Source organism: Eulemur rufifrons, chromosome 15, assembly GCF_041146395.1.
Source record: "Eulemur rufifrons isolate Redbay chromosome 15, OSU_ERuf_1, whole genome shotgun sequence".
Classification (NCBI taxonomy): Eukaryota; Metazoa; Chordata; class Mammalia; order Primates; family Lemuridae; genus Eulemur; species Eulemur rufifrons.
In genome coordinates, this window is record NC_090997.1 from 73,818,063 (window position 1) to 73,837,066 (window position 19,004).

At 34.6% G+C, this 19,004-nt stretch overlaps 1 protein-coding gene across 1 annotated transcript in view; it reads right to left on the minus strand.

Moving 5' to 3' along the window:
- The window catches only part of TRDN (triadin), a 304,482-nt gene that overhangs the window by 185,179 nt on the left and 100,299 nt on the right, over positions 1–19,004 (minus strand). The window contains exons 11-12 of the mRNA XM_069489089.1: positions 7,603–7,662; positions 6,665–6,724 (exon numbers count right to left, since the gene is read on the minus strand). Coding sequence (XP_069345190.1) covers positions 6,665–6,724; positions 7,603–7,662 — 120 coding nt within the window. The remainder of the gene's footprint in view (positions 1–6,664; positions 6,725–7,602; positions 7,663–19,004) is intronic.

A 19,004-nucleotide genomic window follows, 5' to 3' on the forward strand; every position in this document is an offset into this window, starting at 1 on the left:
AATTCAGGCATGATAAATATTTTTAATACAATCAAGCTGCTGTCATCTGAACTCAGACTTGCAACCTAATCGATCTGGGAACAAAAAGCTAACTTGAAAGGAATCTTGTTGTTTTGTAATCATGTAGCACCACTAAGTCAAGGCTGGGAATTACTAATTAGATCAGGTCTGATTTGTGCTGGAGTTCTCATTATTTACCTGTCTGAGCAAATATTTTAATAATCTTATATGGTACATAACATTAATATAACTGCCCAATATCATTCAAAAGTGTGTGAATTATCTGTATTTTACAACTTGTTATTAATTGATAGATTACTACAAAATATCCTGAAAAAAATTTATCTAGATTTCAAAGTGTCTTACAAAACTAATCTGATGCATTTGTCAAATCTTGTTCAAATACATATGTTCAAAATACAGCAAACATTCAAATAAAAGATGATATTCTAAAAGCAAGTGCTTTTCACATACAGAGAAAAAGATGGGACGATCAGGGAAAGATACAATCTTCTCAAAATACAATTCTGGAAAATGGAAGGGTGTTCTTTTAAACTGAAACTTAATATGAACACATATGAAAGATACTATATATTATCTTGCCTAATTATATCTTTACATATAAATATTTCAAGTTTATTGAAGCTACTTTTAATTACATATTAATGTAAAAATTTTAGTAATCTGTAATCTGCCATGTAAATTATTTTGAACTATAGTAGCAAGAACAATCTGCTACAAAAGATTCAAAAGTAAAATGGATGATATTCTAATGTCTGGTAGGCATAAAATTTAATGATATATTCAAAGCAATAAACTTCTGTAAAGGACTCTTTGCAATTTCCCAAGGACAAAAGCATATCTTATACAGAGAAATCCAATAGCCAGAGGTTTTTCCACATACAGTAATTGAAAATATTCTATGGAAATAGATATGAATGTATCCTTTGAAACAGCATGAACCTTATGAATTCCATTCTGGATTAATTTTACCTGGTCAATTCATTACCACAAAGATATTTTAATGTAAAGTTCTAATGGGGTGCTGTAACTGAATGAATGATCCTTAAAGAACATTGTCAAAATACATTTCACAAACTTACCTCAGTGAACACAAAGGACATTTTGGATATATCTTTTTCTGACATTGAGGCTTTCAACTCAGAATGTGTTTATTATTGGGGTTTTAGTTTTATCACCAGAGCCATCTAATTTGATATTGTATATTTTGCAAAAGCAATCTGTTTAGATTCCTCCTTCATAACTTGAAAACATCAACTTTTTATTATTGGAGCATCTGTGGTATTATCTCCAAAAAAAATAATTTGTTTTTACCCATGTGTTCATCAATGAATTCTAAATTATCTTTTAGACGCTTGTTTATATATTCTGTCCCTTTGTGTATCAATATTTCACATTGTGTTTATATCCATCAGGCTCTAGATTGTCCTACCAAAGCAAAACTACACAAAACAAAAAAGACTCTTTACTCCTTATGCAACTACAACCCCCAGGCGCAAAAGGTCCACACTTCTTTCTCCATTTTTGTTACTCCCTTTCCATTCGGGCTTCATCCCCTGACTTCGCTGACTGCACTCATCCCTCCCACCCTCATGTCATAACATTCACAGAGTTGATACCTTTCTGCTTCCTGAAACATCACTAATAACAAACTCTTTTGCCTTTCCTTTAATCTGTCTGGCAATTCCTTTCAGCTTCTCTTGCTTTGTTTTCCGTTATCTAATCTCTAGAAATTGGAGCTCTCCAGTCTTGATTCTGGATTCTATTTTCTTTTTCTTTTGACATAATATTTCTGAGTAATCTTATTTATTCCCAGGGCATTAACTATGATCTATATAGATTACTATATTTAAAACTTCAGCTCAGAATCTTCCATTTTCCTTTGATAACATCCAACTGCCTATACATTTCTGTGTATTTTGGTCCTTTGTACTAACCATGAATACACACAGACACACACATACTGCACACACACACCTCACATGCACACATCACATGGCTGCATTCTTAAATAGCTCCCTACTCCATTCATTGTTTTCTATCATTGCCCCCAAATTATTTCCTCCATTGCTTTCACTCCAAGTTATTCTTATGGATATTTTGTTTCCTTATTTACCATGTGCCTCCCTCATCAAATTCTAAGTGCCATTAGGGCAGATTTTATGTCTGTTTGTCTATCTCTGTGCATTCAACACCTACTACAAAGCTAGGAATATAGCAGGCCTTTAGTAAATATTTCCCTCAAGAATGCATGCATGCATGAATGAATGAATTGGTCCTTTTCTAGCAGCTTATTTCAGGAAAGCTACTGTGGTTTCAGGATCCTTCTTATAATTTATATACTTCTATATAGATCATCCTGAAAAAAAATCCTGTTGTGAAGTGTGCTAATGAAACATAATTTTACATGATTATCATCCATCATCTATTATGTCAAAATTATTTTTATAATTAATAAGTTTATAAATATATATGGTGATAATTTAACTCCAGAAATACTATAACTTATAACTCCAAAAAGGCCAACCTGAGAGAATTGGGTCATCTTAGTTTGGGCCTTGTTTCTCTGTTGGTCTATATATTTTGCTCAGGCTATAATCGTTTCATTATGAGACAAAGCAACTTGTTGATTTTTGAAGCCTTGTAATCTCATCAAGCAGGTGAAAAATTGTTTCTTCCAAAACATCAACTTGTGAAATGAAGAGAAGAAGAATATCCATGCTTCTTTTATCTACAGTTTAGGTAAAGGGCAACATAAACTACAGTGTAGTTTGCTTTGTGAGCACTTTAAATTGCCGAATTTGATCATGTTGCTTGATAGAGTCATCTTTTTCATTTTTGGGGGAAATCAAAGATAGATTTATTCACTACCGTTCGGGCCTTCAAAAACCATCTCTTCTTATTACATGAATTTTATCTTCTCAGGCACTTCTGAAAGTATCATCATTATAGATACTGTGGATAGCCTTTTTCAACTTTCATTTCACCTTCCTTCTAGTTAGAAAAATTGCAGTGCCAAAAACCTGCGTTTTGCAGACTCATTGCAGCTAGGGTTCTGAAGACACATTAAATTCCACCAAGTAGATATACCTCCCTGAGACTGAAAAGCAGAAATGGTTTGGAAAACCAGAATAACAATTTGGCAAATGAAAATGTCAGTAAGTTACTAAGGCCTGCCTCAACATTTCCAGTATCTAGTCTTGCTGGCTGTGAAGGGACAGCTTTGCTGAATGAAGCAGCTTCCTGACCTGTTGATGTGCCCTGGTGCTTAATAATCCAGTAACACCCTTGATTTCAATTCTTCCAGTCCTTCAACTGGAAGGAAGAATTGAAAGGTACTTAGCTCCCTGTGTATAATCTCTTCTATTTGTACTAACTATAATGTTTGGTGTTTCTAGCATTGAAGTATGATACAAACCTAGGGAGATGTTTTTAAAAGTCTTTATTTCATTTGGTGGTTGCTTTTTTCCAGTCTTTCTTCTGGTGAAATGTACCTTATAACACTGCAAAAACATCTTGGTGATTTTTCTTTTTTTAATTTCACATGATATTTTTAAGTGGCAGATCTTTATTTTTTTAACCATAAATAATTTCAAATATATACTAAAAAGAGATTAGCATAATTAACCCCAATGTACCAATTACTCAGTTTCAACCATTATTAATTAATGAGCTTACAATTTTATATCATATAAAACCCCCCACACTTTCCCTAACACAGATCATTAGCAAAGTGTGATTTACCAGTGTCATGCAGTAGTGGCTCATATACCACTCAACAGAATTTCAGCCTTAGGTTTCATTTGTATCTGCATAATTACAAAATATAAGTGGAGTAAAATAAAATAATATAGCACATAAATTTATACATTATATAATATAAATAATATAACAAGTTAACATAAATATAATAAAATATCACCGTAAAACACATATATTAAAGAAGCATGTAGACATATCTTATGCCTTGTAAATTTGCTACTCTTTGGGACGACAGTAGTGATATCATATGCTGTGCCACATTCATCTGTTTTAGGAAGAAATGACATATGTTTCCTAGCTCTTCAAGATTTCAGGTTATTCTCAATTTTTCTTATTATCACTATAAATTTATACTACTTTCATAATAAGCTTAAATCTGGTTTGTAAACCATATTGCTGTCATATGAAAATTTACTTGAAGAATTATTAAACTCCAAAAAGAAAGGCAGTTAAAAACTGGCACTAATTGAATCTCAATCTATCTCTTCCTCTCTCTCTCTCTCTCTCTCCCCCCCCCACCTTGTCTCTCTCTGTCTTCTCTCTCTCCCTCCCTCTCCATCTCTCTCTCTCTTACACACACGCATGCACACACATACACACACACACACACAATTTTGAGTATTTTGGGGTTAAGGACTTGTAAACAAATGCTCGAACTATGCGTGTTTTCATCAGGAAGTTGAACTGATTTGGAACAACCAATGGTATTTTGTGTCATCAAAAGTAAAAATGACAAGCATACAAGCAGAAAACTGGTTCCAAGAAGGACAAACTTGTTTTGCAACACTAGCTGAGCAGCTCTCCCCAGATGTGCTGAGTAATTGCCTCGTTTGGTCTACGCGCTTCGGTGGCTGAGCACTGTCCTTGCAGGAAGTGATATTGGCATAATCAGTTCTCTAGCCAGCGGTGCACAACCTCACTTTGACGTGACTGCTGGCCTAAAAACACAGGTCTCCCAATGGCAAAGAAGTATCAGATTTTCCTATGACTCATTGCACACAAATGTATTTTGCCTTTTCCCTCAACAAGCTAAAATCAAACCAAAACAACACTGTTACACAGGCACACACACATATACACACACACAAACAAACACACGTCATCAAGTTTTGTCAAAAGCACTTTTTCTGACTATGCATTTGCATGTATATGACAAATGCTTTGAAAATTACAATTCAAAACTTTCTTCTTCAATACCTTTAGGAAAACTAATGGCCCAGGAAGGAGCACCTTGGTTTATCTTTACCACCCCACTATGTAATTGTCATAGATCCACTGACCCAAGTAACCAGTTTCTCAGTAGCGTTATATTATAGTCAGAACTTCGTTTTTTCATTCTGTGGTACACTATATATCTCACCAGAAAAAATAAAGAAAAATTTAAGACAAAATGAATGAATTTCAACAATATGATAGACTCTAAAATAATACACTCTTAACAATGGAAATTTGGATGCAAAGGAATTGGCAATCAACTCCCAGACCCACAGGATGTCCAGCTGTCTGTTCTTGCTCATTTCATGAGCCACACAATCATGCAACTCTTAATATTTTATGTTTTTTCTACCCCATTTATAGCATGATGTCAGAGATTTCCTTTTATTTCTATTTGCTACTTGCTAAGAGTAATCATTATGTAGTAGAGCATCCTATGGTCTCACTTTCTAGGGTCCTCACCACCACTGTTTTTTCCACATATACTATTATTATCTGAAAATATGGCTGGTTTTCATGAATGCCATCTAGCTCAGCCTGCCCTCACCAGACAATGTCCCCCCTTGGAGCTCTCTCTGCAGCATCTCCCTCATTTAAGCTTACCTGTCACCTTATTTTCTAGGGCACTGTTTTCAGCTATTACACGGGGAAGATCTGGAAATCTCATTTACTTTAAGTTGTTAATAGCTGAGAGGAATTAGTTTTTCACCCCATATACACAGAATTCAGGGGATTTGCATTTTAATAGAGGACAATTCCTTCATAACTCAAAAAATTGGAATGGCTCTAGTGATAGAATTTCAAGCATCACTGACACTGGTGGAGGAAATATTTGAGGTGAGAATACTTATCACCAAACCATAATACTTGAGATGACTATCTGTTTCATGTAGACTTAAGACTAACCTGAATAGAAGACAATATTCATGTTTGAACAAGAACAGAAATAGAATGATATTTAAAGCAAAAATCTAGGCTGTCAAATAGTTGAATAATCCTATTTCTTAAGGGGATCCATTATTCTCTCCCAGCTTATCTTTGCAAAGTGGTATCAGCATACTATGTAGCATTTCTCAATTTCATTATGTCTAAACCAAGATGGCCCTCAACTTGATAAAACTTTAACAGGCTTCTTCTCTGACCTCAGGGTCCTGACCTCCCTTTTCTTAGAGCACTTACTTTAGAAAGCTTGGAATTGTAAATTCTTTCTGTGTCTCTTTGAAATGTAAATCTTTTTACAAGCCACTATCAAGTTTTACAAACCTAGAAGGCCTTTCTCAAGAATCTGAGAGCCATCCCTTTGAAATGTAATCATCAAGATAGTACCCAAGTTTTGAAACTTCCTCCTGTCATAGAGATATAAGACGGAAAGTTTCTTTCTTTTTTTTTAGATGGCCTATGATTCCGCATTCCAGATCTTACAAACTTTCCTGCTTTTTGTTTCAGTGGTGTTAAATTCAGACTCAGTCTGGTCTCTCTCCCCTATTGCAGTAGCCTTGAATAGTCTTCCTTTCCAGTTAACCTTTATCTAGAACAACTTTTGCTTTGAAAATCTATTCATGGGCAGATTTTAGAAACTGTATCCAATTTGTATAGGTTGCACCAAGATTATTTCAGGAAATAAACACCCTCAACATAATCTGATAAAGGAAACAATATGCAATACCTTTTTTTTTCACATCAATGGCAGTTTCCTTCTCACTTTTCTTTGGGACATCTTCTTTTTCTGTGGGTGAAAAAAAGAAGATTATAAGCCTCTACCTGTTTAATTCATATATGTCAGGGCACATATGACTACCATTGAGGCATCCAATGCACCTTGGATAGAGGAAACCTAAATCAGAGCCATAAATCACGTTAAATAAAAATGAACTAGCACATTCATTATAGACTAGTGGTTTAGGTATACTTTCTCTTTAGAAGGTCAAATTTTTTGCTAAGGGCAAAAATAAAATTCTTTCATGACAGAGGAAACACTAGATGACATTATTAACTATGTTCAAATTCAATAGTTCAACAAAAGTATGCTAAAAGGAATATATTGAATATTCTCTGGGCTATGAGGTCACTGGAACCATGTCAAAAGCTACAAAATCTTTGAGGTTCACTTGGGAAATCACATGAACTATTTGAAAACAACCAACTAAAATAAGTTAAATATAGCAAATCAATCAAATACTTTCTTCCCTCTACATAAAATAATTTGTTCTTTTGAAGGATATTTTTTATTAAACTGAGTTGAATAGTAATCTCTTCAACTATAATTTACATATATAGTAAAGTAAAGTAGGGAGTTAGAGAGAATTGAGCAGCTGCTCTTAAGGAAAACAATCAAACAGTTGTAATTTTTCAAAAAGTGTTTAGGCTTGACTTTTCTTTATAAAAATGTATCAATTTCAATTTTATTTGAAATATTTAGAAATCTTAAGTGTTCATTAATAACAATGACAATAAATTTATTAAGGGGATTTCTTTTCTAGAAAAATAATAGCTTTACCAGTAGCTTTATAAATGGATACCAATCTTCCATACTCTTCAAGGAACAAAGAAAAAAAAAAGGGATACTAATGGATTTATGTGGTAGGTAGCTTTTGAATTTCTTACCTTTCTTTTTTGTTACAGAAGTAACATTCTTCTCAGCTTTCTTCTTTTCTCCTTCTTTTTCTAGAGAAGAAGTTTAAAATATTTCCTTTAGGAAAATTTAGTATGAAAGGAAAACCAAGGTTGGAATGAAGGATTATTGTTAAGTCAATTCTCCCTCTAGATAGCTTGGTGACTTTGAACAAGTAATTTAATCTGACTGAGCCTTATTTTTCTCATTTGTAGAATAATAGTACCTCCCTCAGAGTTTGATAATGTTTACAAAGCATTCTGCAAAGTGCCTGGCTGACGGCAAATATGTAAACTTGTGGGCTGCTGATATTGTTTATAAATAATGAACAAGATAGTTTGAACTTTCTAAACCTGTTGTTTATGTAATACCTAAAGTAAGATATTGATATATAAAATTAAAACATAATGTCTTAGGAATGATATTGCAGGTAAGCTAAAGAATTAATTTTTTGTTTTCATGTTTAGTTTCATTATAAATAACATAGTAAGCTATTAAGGGTATCTATTTTGATTTTGCTATTTTTCAAATCTGGCTCTTGTCAACAAGCATTTACAGCCCGATGACATTTATCTGGCAGTGTGTTGAAGACATAACTTCCACTGCCCTTTCTGAGTGGTTGCATCAACAAGAGTGCTCAGAAAATGTTTGCACCCAGAGGTTGCAGTAAGTCTACATGCCACATCAAACCATTTGTGGACCCTCTAAACTTCATGGAAGATTCCTGTTCCATAAATCTGAGAAAGTCTTGGTCCGAGGGGCAAAGAGAGAACCCCATGTGCTATCCGGGTGTATAGCAATTGGATATCCCTGGATACTTTTCTGGTAAGCATAGTCATTTCAAATAACAAAGTCATGTACAGTACATAGTTGTTGAAATGGAATGTTCAGTGATTTTAGATTTGAGGCAGTACAAGTGCAGTTAATCTTGGAAATTGACTGATTTTTATCTTTAATTAGTACTGTTATTTACCTTATATTTGAAATACCTTTCTCTTTGTCATTTGTCTCTCATCTTAGGTATACATGCATTCAAAGATTTCCGTTATCCAGAGCTATTATAAGATTGTTACAACACTGAAGAAATTCAATATGTAGTTCTAGGATGAATGCTTAAGTTGTCTACTAATGATTGCATCTTATTAAATACAGGAATTAATTCACTCCCTTAGGTATAGAGCTTTCTTACCTACGAGATCAAAGACAATACTCTCTTTTAGCATTAGAAGTATAATTTATAAAGAACCGCTTTTCATGACTCCTAAAGATAATCTAGTGTTGTAGGGAGAAATATATTCACACTTTGTCTAAACGTGTCTGCAATGTACTATTACAGCTCATCCAATCAGAAGAAGAAAGTCAAAAGTCAAATTTTGATAGTTCCAGACTCAGAAATAAACCAATTGAATTCCACTTTTCCTTTTCCTAAAGATTTATGAATATTAAATATGCAAATTATGTTTAAACCTTGAATAAAGATACTTTTGACTTAAGTATCCTTATATTCAGCTTATCTGAGAAATTTTATGTGGCAAGGCTTTTCCATCTTTGCTAAATAAATACACGTTCCAGACAATTGAATAGGCATTTACTAGATATCACCCTTCGATGTCATGCACCATAAAAATACAGATTACTTGTGACTATTTCTAAGCTCATACTAACCATCAATGCCATAGTATTGATCACAACTCAGTATCCAAGTCTCTAAGTTTCATAATGTAGATAATACATACCTCGCTAAAAATTTTTTGCCAATTAATTAATCTTACACAGAACTTCATGATGGAAGTAGATATTTGAGGCCACAGATGAAAGACATTCTTTTCTTATTTTTTTCTTAAAGAGAATGCTCTTGTGCAATAAATTCTACCCTTTAAATTAATACAGCTGGGACTTTATTATGGTGATACAGTATTCTTGCCTTCATTCTGGTTGAATTAATGCTTCCATTATATACTCTGTCTGTGATTATAGCCATACAGTGTGAGAGTCATGAATAAGAGCAGAAGTCCACAAAAAGCAGGTATAAATAATGTACTTTAATAACATTTTTATGAATTAGACCTTTAAGCTGTCATTATGGGACTTTCTTTATTCATAGTGAATTTCATTTAAAACTTCTGAAGATTCTGCATTCATTCCTTCAAGCACTATTGTCTCTGTTCCATAGGTGATTTGGCAGCAGTGGAATGTAAACTTTTCATGTATAAAAGACACAATTTAATTATATCCTACTTGGATATAAAAATAACCCATGTTTCTTTTACGAAATCTCCTTCTCCTGACTTTTCTCCCTCAGTAGTCAACAGGACTCCTTCCTTTCCACCTGACTATGTACCCGCATAAGCAATTTCTGCTTCACCCTTCTCTTTCTGTTTATTTGCTGTTTTGTTTGTAACAGCTACAGAAGGATTAGAGCATTTAAGCCCATTGGTTTTCAGAAGGTTAGCAATTAAATGTTTCTATAGGATGTGAATTTATCAGCATATTGCCTTTCTCTGACAAAAGTGTCATAAGCCTTGAAATGATGGCTTTATCTGGCAGGGGTCACAGGAAATGCTGGTTGGGAGAGCAAGCCTCCCTACAATGAACAGCTCTGAGCCACAAATATATTATTAGCTTCTGCATAAATTAACATCAGATGAAAGAAAAATTAAATGACTTACTTTTTACTTTCTAAGCCCTTACAATGGGCTTTTCTCTTGCTTTTAAATGTTTTTATGCCATCTCAAAGCCAGAGAATGCACAATAGTTAATTATAATTGTAAAGCTTCCTAAGATGCCAGTCGCTAGCAAAAGGGGGAAACAAATGCATAATGTTTCATTTTTGTCTTATGTTTTGTTCCTCTCCTCTTTGCCTAACTAGTGTAGAGATTATCCAAATTCTACATGTCAGATTGGTGCTTTTCTTCTAACACTCTACAGCCAGAATTGATGTATTCTTAGTTCCAGCCAAGTAAATAAAGATTTGTTTCTGTTATAACAATGCATTCCGACATACCTCATCACTGTCAGCTTGTTTCTCTACAGTGGCAGAGATTGGCCTGGAACTCAGCTCACAGCATGACCATGGAAAATTTTACACAAGCAGATAAGTTCAATAGCACAAGGGATTATTATAGTTCTCCCATTGTTATCTATAGAGGGGTGTGGTGCTCTATAGCAGAGAAAGCACAGATGCTAGAGTTGGCGACCTTGGTCTGAATTCTGTCCTTAATCTTTTCTGATTGTGTGTGATGTTGGGCAATGTCCATGACACACCAAATTTTATTTTCCTCATTTGAAAAGTGGGACTAATAAAACTTACCTTGCTGACTTACTGTGAGGAAGACAGATAACTGAGTTAAAGTGCCTGGGACAGAGTGGATGTTCAAAAATAATGATAATAATGACCAGCTGTTACTATATTTCACAACTAGTGAAAACCCGACCACATATAATCTTGAGTAATTTTTCTAGGTGTGACATTTATTGATCCCTTTGACTAAATACGAATTAATTCTTATTTTTCTATAGCCGGAGAGTCTGTCTGTAATAGTTTATATTGAGAAACTCCAGGAAAAAAATGTGCACAAGTAAGAATGGACATGTTATGAAGGGGCACTATGCTGCAAAAGAACAAGTGGATTCCAGTCTCACTTTTTCTATAATTAGTAGCCATTGCCTTATGCAAGTGAAAATAAATCATATATCTTCCATCATCAACCATAAATGGCAGGGAAATAAGTAGAATGCATTTAAGTCCCTCTTCACCTATCCATTCCTTATTTCCCAAATGGAATATGCATCATCTTGCATTTATTTCCCAGTTTTGCAGGGAACAGGTAACTTAAAAAGCTTAGAGTTGTAAATAGCTATGGAATGTTGTCTGGTTTTGATATGACTTAAACTTTTTTAAAGCAAGAGAAAAATCCATGTTAGAGCCTTAAAATGAACATGCATATATGTATATGATACCAGGTGGTGATAAGAGTCAGAAAAAAATAAAATTTGGTTTGGAGGATTAGAGCCTGAGAGGGTAGGAGGTGACTTTGCTTCTTTTAAGTTGCATCAGAGGTAAACTTTTTAAATGGGTAACATTTGAAAAGATTCTTGAGAAAAGTAGGAGAGCTTTGGGCTAATGGGGAAAAGGCTTTTTTCAGCAGAGGAAAAGTATCTGCCAAGCCCCTGAAAATGGGAGCATGCTTGGAGCCCAATATGGCTGGAGTGGAGGACTCTGGGGGATGGTGATAAGAGCTGTGGCCAGAGATGTAGCAGAGGTTAATCTTGTAGAATCTTGTCCATGTTATGAATTTTCCATTTCACTGTGAGTAACAAAGGAGACCACTGTGAGATTTTAAGCAGGGAAGTTATTTGATTCTGAGTGATGCTTTAAGAAAAACTTTGGCTGCTGCTGGGTGGTGACAAGTGTCACATTGGACTTTGTGATCATAAATTAATAATACAAAAGATGACTTAGGAAAAAAAAAGAATTCAGTAAAAGTATTCTTTTCTTTTTTCTCCAAAAATTTTCTCTGAATTTAATTTGGGACTTATCAAAGAATGCAACTTTGTAGAAACATGGTAAGAATACCTCCCTTTACATTGTAATTAGGTTGCTATGACAGCAAAGCTCTCTAAATTAAGGACTTCACTTGAATTATCTGGCATAACTAAGCTGGCCTTTCAGGCCCTGAATCCATTTTCTTCGCCTTGACTTTTCTTTAGTGACAGCTGAAATATTCTTAGAAGCCAGTTCTTCTCATTATCAGTTATTAACAACAAACAACTAACAGCCAGCAATTCTATAGCACTTTTCTGTGACTACCTGGAGACTTTTAGATACACAATTTATTCACTTAAATCAACGAATGTTTATTTAGCCTTATGCCAAACTCCTTGCCAGGGTCTGGAGTTTTAGAAAGCTTTCTACCAGGAATACCAGTGTGAGAATGAGATGTGAGAAAGGTCACAATTGCAATAAGGACTTTGAGAAACAGTAGGGGTGAAGTACTTGGAAGCCACAAAGAGGCTCAAACTCAGGAGGGCTGAGTGAAATGGGAAAGCTACTCCTGGGGGAAATAACCTCAGGTTAATTTAAAAATGGTATGTGGGACCCAACTCTGAACTGAGTATGACAAGTGTTCTTATTAATGCTAACTCAAGGAACTGAGGTGTGGAGTGACAGCTCATGTCTTGCAGATACAGGTTCGGAAGCTTAGTGATAAAATATCATCGATGAAATAAATGTCCTGAAGGACTCCAGATCCTGTCAGTTTAAAGCTAAAGTTTTTTAAGATCTGATGCTACATTTCTCCTTTGAGCCTCAGAAAGATTGTGGTGAAGGGATCTGAATAATTACTTTATTTTATACGGACAGGGTAAGGTAAAAGAATATGTTTTACTTTGGGTGGGAAAGACACTAATATCTTTCCACTTGACTAATGTCAAGATGGTAAGAAATTATACTAATAGCATAAAGCACGTGATCTTACATGCATTAGCATATCCTTGGTCCTCAAGTAAAAGTCTACACATTCTACAGCCTGTGGGAAAATGGGCTCAGGAAAAATGAGTAACTTGGCCACCTCCACAAATCGTGTAAGTGATAGAACAAAGATTGAAATTTAAGGATGACCACAAACCTTGTTCTGTCCTCCATAATATGGAAAATGAAGCTTGATTGAGGTAGATACTCTATCAAAAACTTGCAAGCTATCTGAGGCATGAGAAGAGAAGTGCCACCTTCTACCTCATCACTGCCAAACTCATCTTTCAGCTCTCGCACAACCAAAGTTCTTTGACATGATGACAATTTTTTTCTATTTCTGAATGTAGTATGCAAAAGGGAATGCAAAGAGAAAGATTATTTAATATATTTCAAATCACAAAAAAGTTTCTATGGTAATTATACTTGTTACTTAAAATGGATAAGATAGATTTTCCCCAAACCTTTTAAAAAACACTAAAACTTTTTTAGATAATTGATTGCATTTATTTTGAATGGGTTGACTATGTACAGATGAAAGTTGGCACAACTGTTCTTTTTCACTTTCTATACAGAAGTGAAACATCAAAGGCAACCTCCGTGTGTGTGCATGTGTGTGTGTGTGTGTGTGAGAGAGAGAGAAAGAGAGAGGGAGAGGGAAAAGGGAGGAAGAATGGGAGAGACTGAATTTTATTTTTCAACTCAGTGCTTTTATATTTCAGAAAGTAAATGTTCAATTAAAGTTTGTTGACTTGTACTCAAGGAAAAAGCTCTCAATTTGCATGCAATTGTCTCTTTATAACTCTATAAATTACAATTGCTTTTGTTCAGTTTGTTTGTTTGGTCTTGCTGTCATTTGAAGATTCTTGAAAAACTCTTAACTGTTTTAAATTTTTATGCAGAAGCATTTCTTTCTCAAGATCTTTTATTGCAAACTTTCCCAATGTGTCTTTCTACAAGGGTAAGGAAAACAAATATAAGTTTCTTTTCTAACAACTTTTTGTTTATAATATCATGTAATTTATATAAGATTATTTTCTTCATATTTTATTCAATATGCTTTTTCTACCTTTGTCTGTAGTTGGAAATGGATTGCAAGACTACTTCATTCTATTTAAAATGTCAAGAATGCCTAAAAACAATAGAAAATTGAGATTTTTCTTCTCTTGACTAAATTATCAATAGAGAAAAAGTTGGTTGTAACTCAAAATCAAAATATGCAATACCTTAAAGTACAATGTAAAAGATACTGCTATTTTTACAACAGACCCTCGAGAATTTGGGGCTTCATTTATTAAATAAATTAGAAAGACTCAATAGCTATTTTTAAATATGATTTGACATTAAATTACTAGTGCATTGGGCACATTTATAAGTCTGATTCTCCATTGAAGACTTTCAATTTTTAAAAATATGTCTAATGTATAGTAATTCTTTAAAAAGAAAAACAAGTGCCCAAGGAGTATTACAACTTTCCAAGTTTTAATAGTTTTAATATGTTGAATTCAGGTTTTAACTGATGTTCTACATAAATTTTACTGTCTCTCATGGATTATACCAAACTGATAACACATTTTATGTCTTCTCCTTCCTAATATGAAGTTTATTCTGGTAGATTAAAAATGCTTTCACTCAAAATCCTCACTTAATTGACACAAATATCCCTATCCCTTATCCTTTATTAAATGAACAATTGCCAGGACTCTTTACTCCACTTGGCTAAAACGGACTTGGTCTTGAAGATGTAGCCACTTTCCTCAATGGTTCTAGAGAGGAAGAATAACACCATTTGGACTTGCAACATGCTGGTATAATAGGAAGGAATTTTAAATCAAACAGACACAAGTAGCAAATAACTGTTTTATAAAGAAAAATTGGTACTTGTAAACAAGAGCTTTGGAGGAAACTGACTCTGTTTTATAAAATGTTTTATGAGAAAAATTTGCTGGCACAAGAGGGTTCTAATCAGAATTCCATAACAAGAAAGCTATTAGTAGATCACATTCATTCCAATTCACAAGCCATCCCATCCTTAACTTCCTCCTTGGTCCTTTATGGGTTAAAATACGAGGATAAAATTATTTTTTACACCAGCATAATTGCTGTAGAAGGGCTGTGAGGCAGGAAGCTGGCTCTGATTGGAACAGAAGTCTCCTTCACTCGTTCCCCCATTGTGGGTGCCACTCTCTGAGCTCCAGGGTAAATACTTGCTGCTACTGAACAGTCAAAACAGACGGATACCTCTAGCTATATTGGCGGATATAGATGGCAAGAAAAACAAAACTACTTTCTCTTATAGACAGGTCAGTGAAAAAAAGTTAATAGTTTCACAAAAGGTCTTTTTAATAATTAATAATGGGAATTTAAACCAATATAACAAGAGAAGAACCTTCTAAGTTTAGAGGTACAAATACGAAGTACAATATCTACTAAAATGTCTTCATATAATATTTCATAATCCATAGGAAACTCCCATTTATTTCCATTTTTCATTTCCTTTTTCTTGATTTTTTTTCATCTATTTGGTTTTGTGTTTTTTTTAAAATTTACTCAACAGTTAGTTGTTAACTTACCTACTTTTTCATGATACTAAGCTGAATGACACTTGTTCTAAGATATTAACTCACATATACCTGTGTTACCTCATGCCCAGCCCTAGCACAATGTTGTAATCAAAAGAAACAAGGATCTAAAATTCCAAGAAGCAATGAAGATAAATTTAAATCTTTCCTGAAATCTCTCAAAGAACCAATATCATATGATCCAAAGCAAAACATTCTAAAGGTTCTATTCTTACTCTAGTTTCCCAAGACTCCTTCATCTCAGGGATGCCTCCCCCAAATTCTTTTCTCTTCCAAAAGCACCACTAAAACCTTATTTCAGCCATGCTGTCTCTCCTATTTCCTTCTCGTGATCTTTTTTCTCACCATGCATATCCTGTGACCATAACCCTAACCCTTACCCTTGCCCATTGGAACATGAATTAATTTAACTGGAGGACTTCCTGTTCTGCTCATCTAGGATATCCTGAACAGAACACAAATGTTCTGGAGCTGACCAGGCAAATCTAGAACACTCGTTAGATGTTAGGGTAAGGGAGAAAAGCTGTATTTACTTACATTAATATCTACATCTCCATCACACACATAATAAAAAATAAATTAAAAAAAACTTTACCAACCATTGGAAGGTAAAAGCCAAATATAATCTGTTAATAATTCAGTTAATTGTGTTGTACCAACATTAATTTTCCAGTTTTGGTAAGTGAGCCATGGTTATGTGAGATGTTAGCATTAGAGGAAGCTTGCTGAAAGGTGTAAAAGAACTCTCTGTATTATCTTTTCAACTCTTCTATAAATGTAAAACCACTGTAAAATAAAAAAGTTTAGAAAGAACAACCACACAATATTGGAAGGATTAAGCCTCTGAAATAGAAAATTCTTTTTCACTTGGTAGTATTGATTAGCCCACTGTGTAACAAAAACGAAATGAAATAAATGTATTCCTGTAGATTAGAAAAAAGAGTGAATGAAATACAAGCTTAAGCCTGATAAAATTTTAGAGATGAAATAGAGCCTTGAGATCATCTATTTCAATAATGTCACCCTGCAGATGAGGAAACCCAGTTTTTGAGAGGTTAAGGAAACTATTAATGATATGAATATTATAGTGGGACCTTTAGTTCAAACTCCAGACTACTACACCCTCATTTGTATGTGGCAGAGAGAAAATTTAGAGTCGAGAGTAAATTATCATGATTTTCTAATTGACAAATCTAAAGGTTCCTGCTCAGTCTTTGTCCTACCGATCTCTCTGGGTCACTTGGCCCCACTGTTTACATTTCTCCTTCATATTCTCTCATCCTTGGCTTGCTCAGTCTGTCTTCTGATGATATTTGTGATAATCTTATGTATCAACTTGGCTAAACTATGGTAACAGTCATTTGGTCAAAGACCAGTCTAAATGTTGCTCTGAAGGTAGTTTTTAATTGTGATTTAACATTTAAATCAGTAGACTTTGTGTAAAGCAGGTCACCCTTCATAATGTGGGTGGGCCTCTTTCAAGCAATTGAAGACCTTAAGAGAAAAGACTAAAGCTTCCCAAGGAAAAAGGAACTCTGCTTCCAGACTGTCTTCAGACTCAAGACTGCAACATCAACTATTCCCTACCCAGCCTGCCTGTATGCCCTGCAGATTTATGACTTGCCAGCCTCCATAATTACATAAGCCAATTTTTTAAAATATCTCTAGATAGACAGATAGATGGAGATAGAGATATATAGGTATATATACATCCTGTTGGTACATCTATTTTCCTGGAGAACCCTGACTAAATCAATGTATTTTCCCAGATTTCCCTTCTTAAGTGTACACTGTATACTAGACAGCCTCACTCACATTCAAGGCTGACCTACTCTTCAGTTATATTTGGAATTAACCTTTGTATGACACAGAGTGTTTTTGAGATCACTTTTTCCTTTGCAGATTGGTAAATGTTACTAGGAAAGGAAATATTTCTGTGATCAAAAAAAAACATGAGAACACTGGGTTTAAAAAAAAGCTGAACAGATTTTTATATGTATGTATTTTCTTGGATCATTTGATAGGCAAGTGTGCATTGTGGATGTCCAAGAAGAAAATATAACACATTATGCTCACCCCAAGTATTTTGTCATGAAAACTTTTTCTCCACCAAGAATATCATAGAACTAGAGTTCCTCATAACATATTCAAGGAACTGCTATGCTAGGGCTAAGCTTATGATTCTAATATCTGTATCTCCTTTGTTTGTAAACGCCAGACTCCTATGTTCAATTGTCCACTGGAGATGACCACTTATGTGAATCAAGCCCACTGTCCTGCCTGACATGAGGCAGTCTCAGTATGCTCTCTTGGTTGGTCCAGTCTCCACCTTGACCTTTGTGGATTGCCTTAACCAACCCGCAGGTCCTCTGGTTTTGGGTTGTTTTGGCCTATGGATACAACATCAAGACATAATAGAGCCGGAAAAAGAAAGAGCTGGCACTTATTCCCTAGCTTCCTCCCTGCTTACTGAGAATTTTACACACATCATTTTACAGAGTGTCAGTGGCTGTGTTCTACTGAAGGACACAAGCTCCAGGTGCTCTAATTGGACATCTCTTCTAATCAGTTATAGGTTATAAGACTCTCCGGATCTGTCAATCACTCCATTCCTCAGCCTCTTCAGGCCTAGGAATGATAAAGGCTTCCGGCCTTTGGCCAGCCCTAGAATACTCTACCATAACCCTGCTCAAACCTTTATAAATACTACATCCATTAAATTCTCTTAATCACCCATTTGAATGTTGCAGGGACCCAGATACACTCAGCAAACTCAAAACTGAACTCATTATTATCTCTTAACACCTGATCCTATTCTTAATGCCATTTGATTAACCAAGTCAGATAAGAACTTTAGCAATTATGCTCAGCCTTCAAACTTAATTGCCCTTCCAAGATAATGGAAATAGACTGAGCCTTGGTAGGAGATACCTGGCTTCCAGTTCCAGTTATACTCATATAATCTTTAGGGCTGTGTTATCTTAGATAATTTACTTGATTTCTCTGATCGTCTCTGTAAATTGATGTAAATCATATTTACTGCTTGGAGTTGTTTTGAGAGTAAAATGTGATTGTTTAAAAGAAAAGTAGGATCATTTTTCCCCACGAGAAGTACTCTCCTAAAATGGTCTCATACTCCAAACCCTCAAGCCCACTCTTCACCAATTTATCCTTTCTATAGCTGATACATGACCTAAAATGCAAATCTAATCATACTACTCTCTGCTCAATTGCTTAAGCAGTCTCACACAATCTGTGAGGAAGTGTAAAATCTTTAGTTGTGTATATAAAGCCTTTCAGGATATGGCCCCAGTCCTATATTAAAAAATTATATTAGAATTTT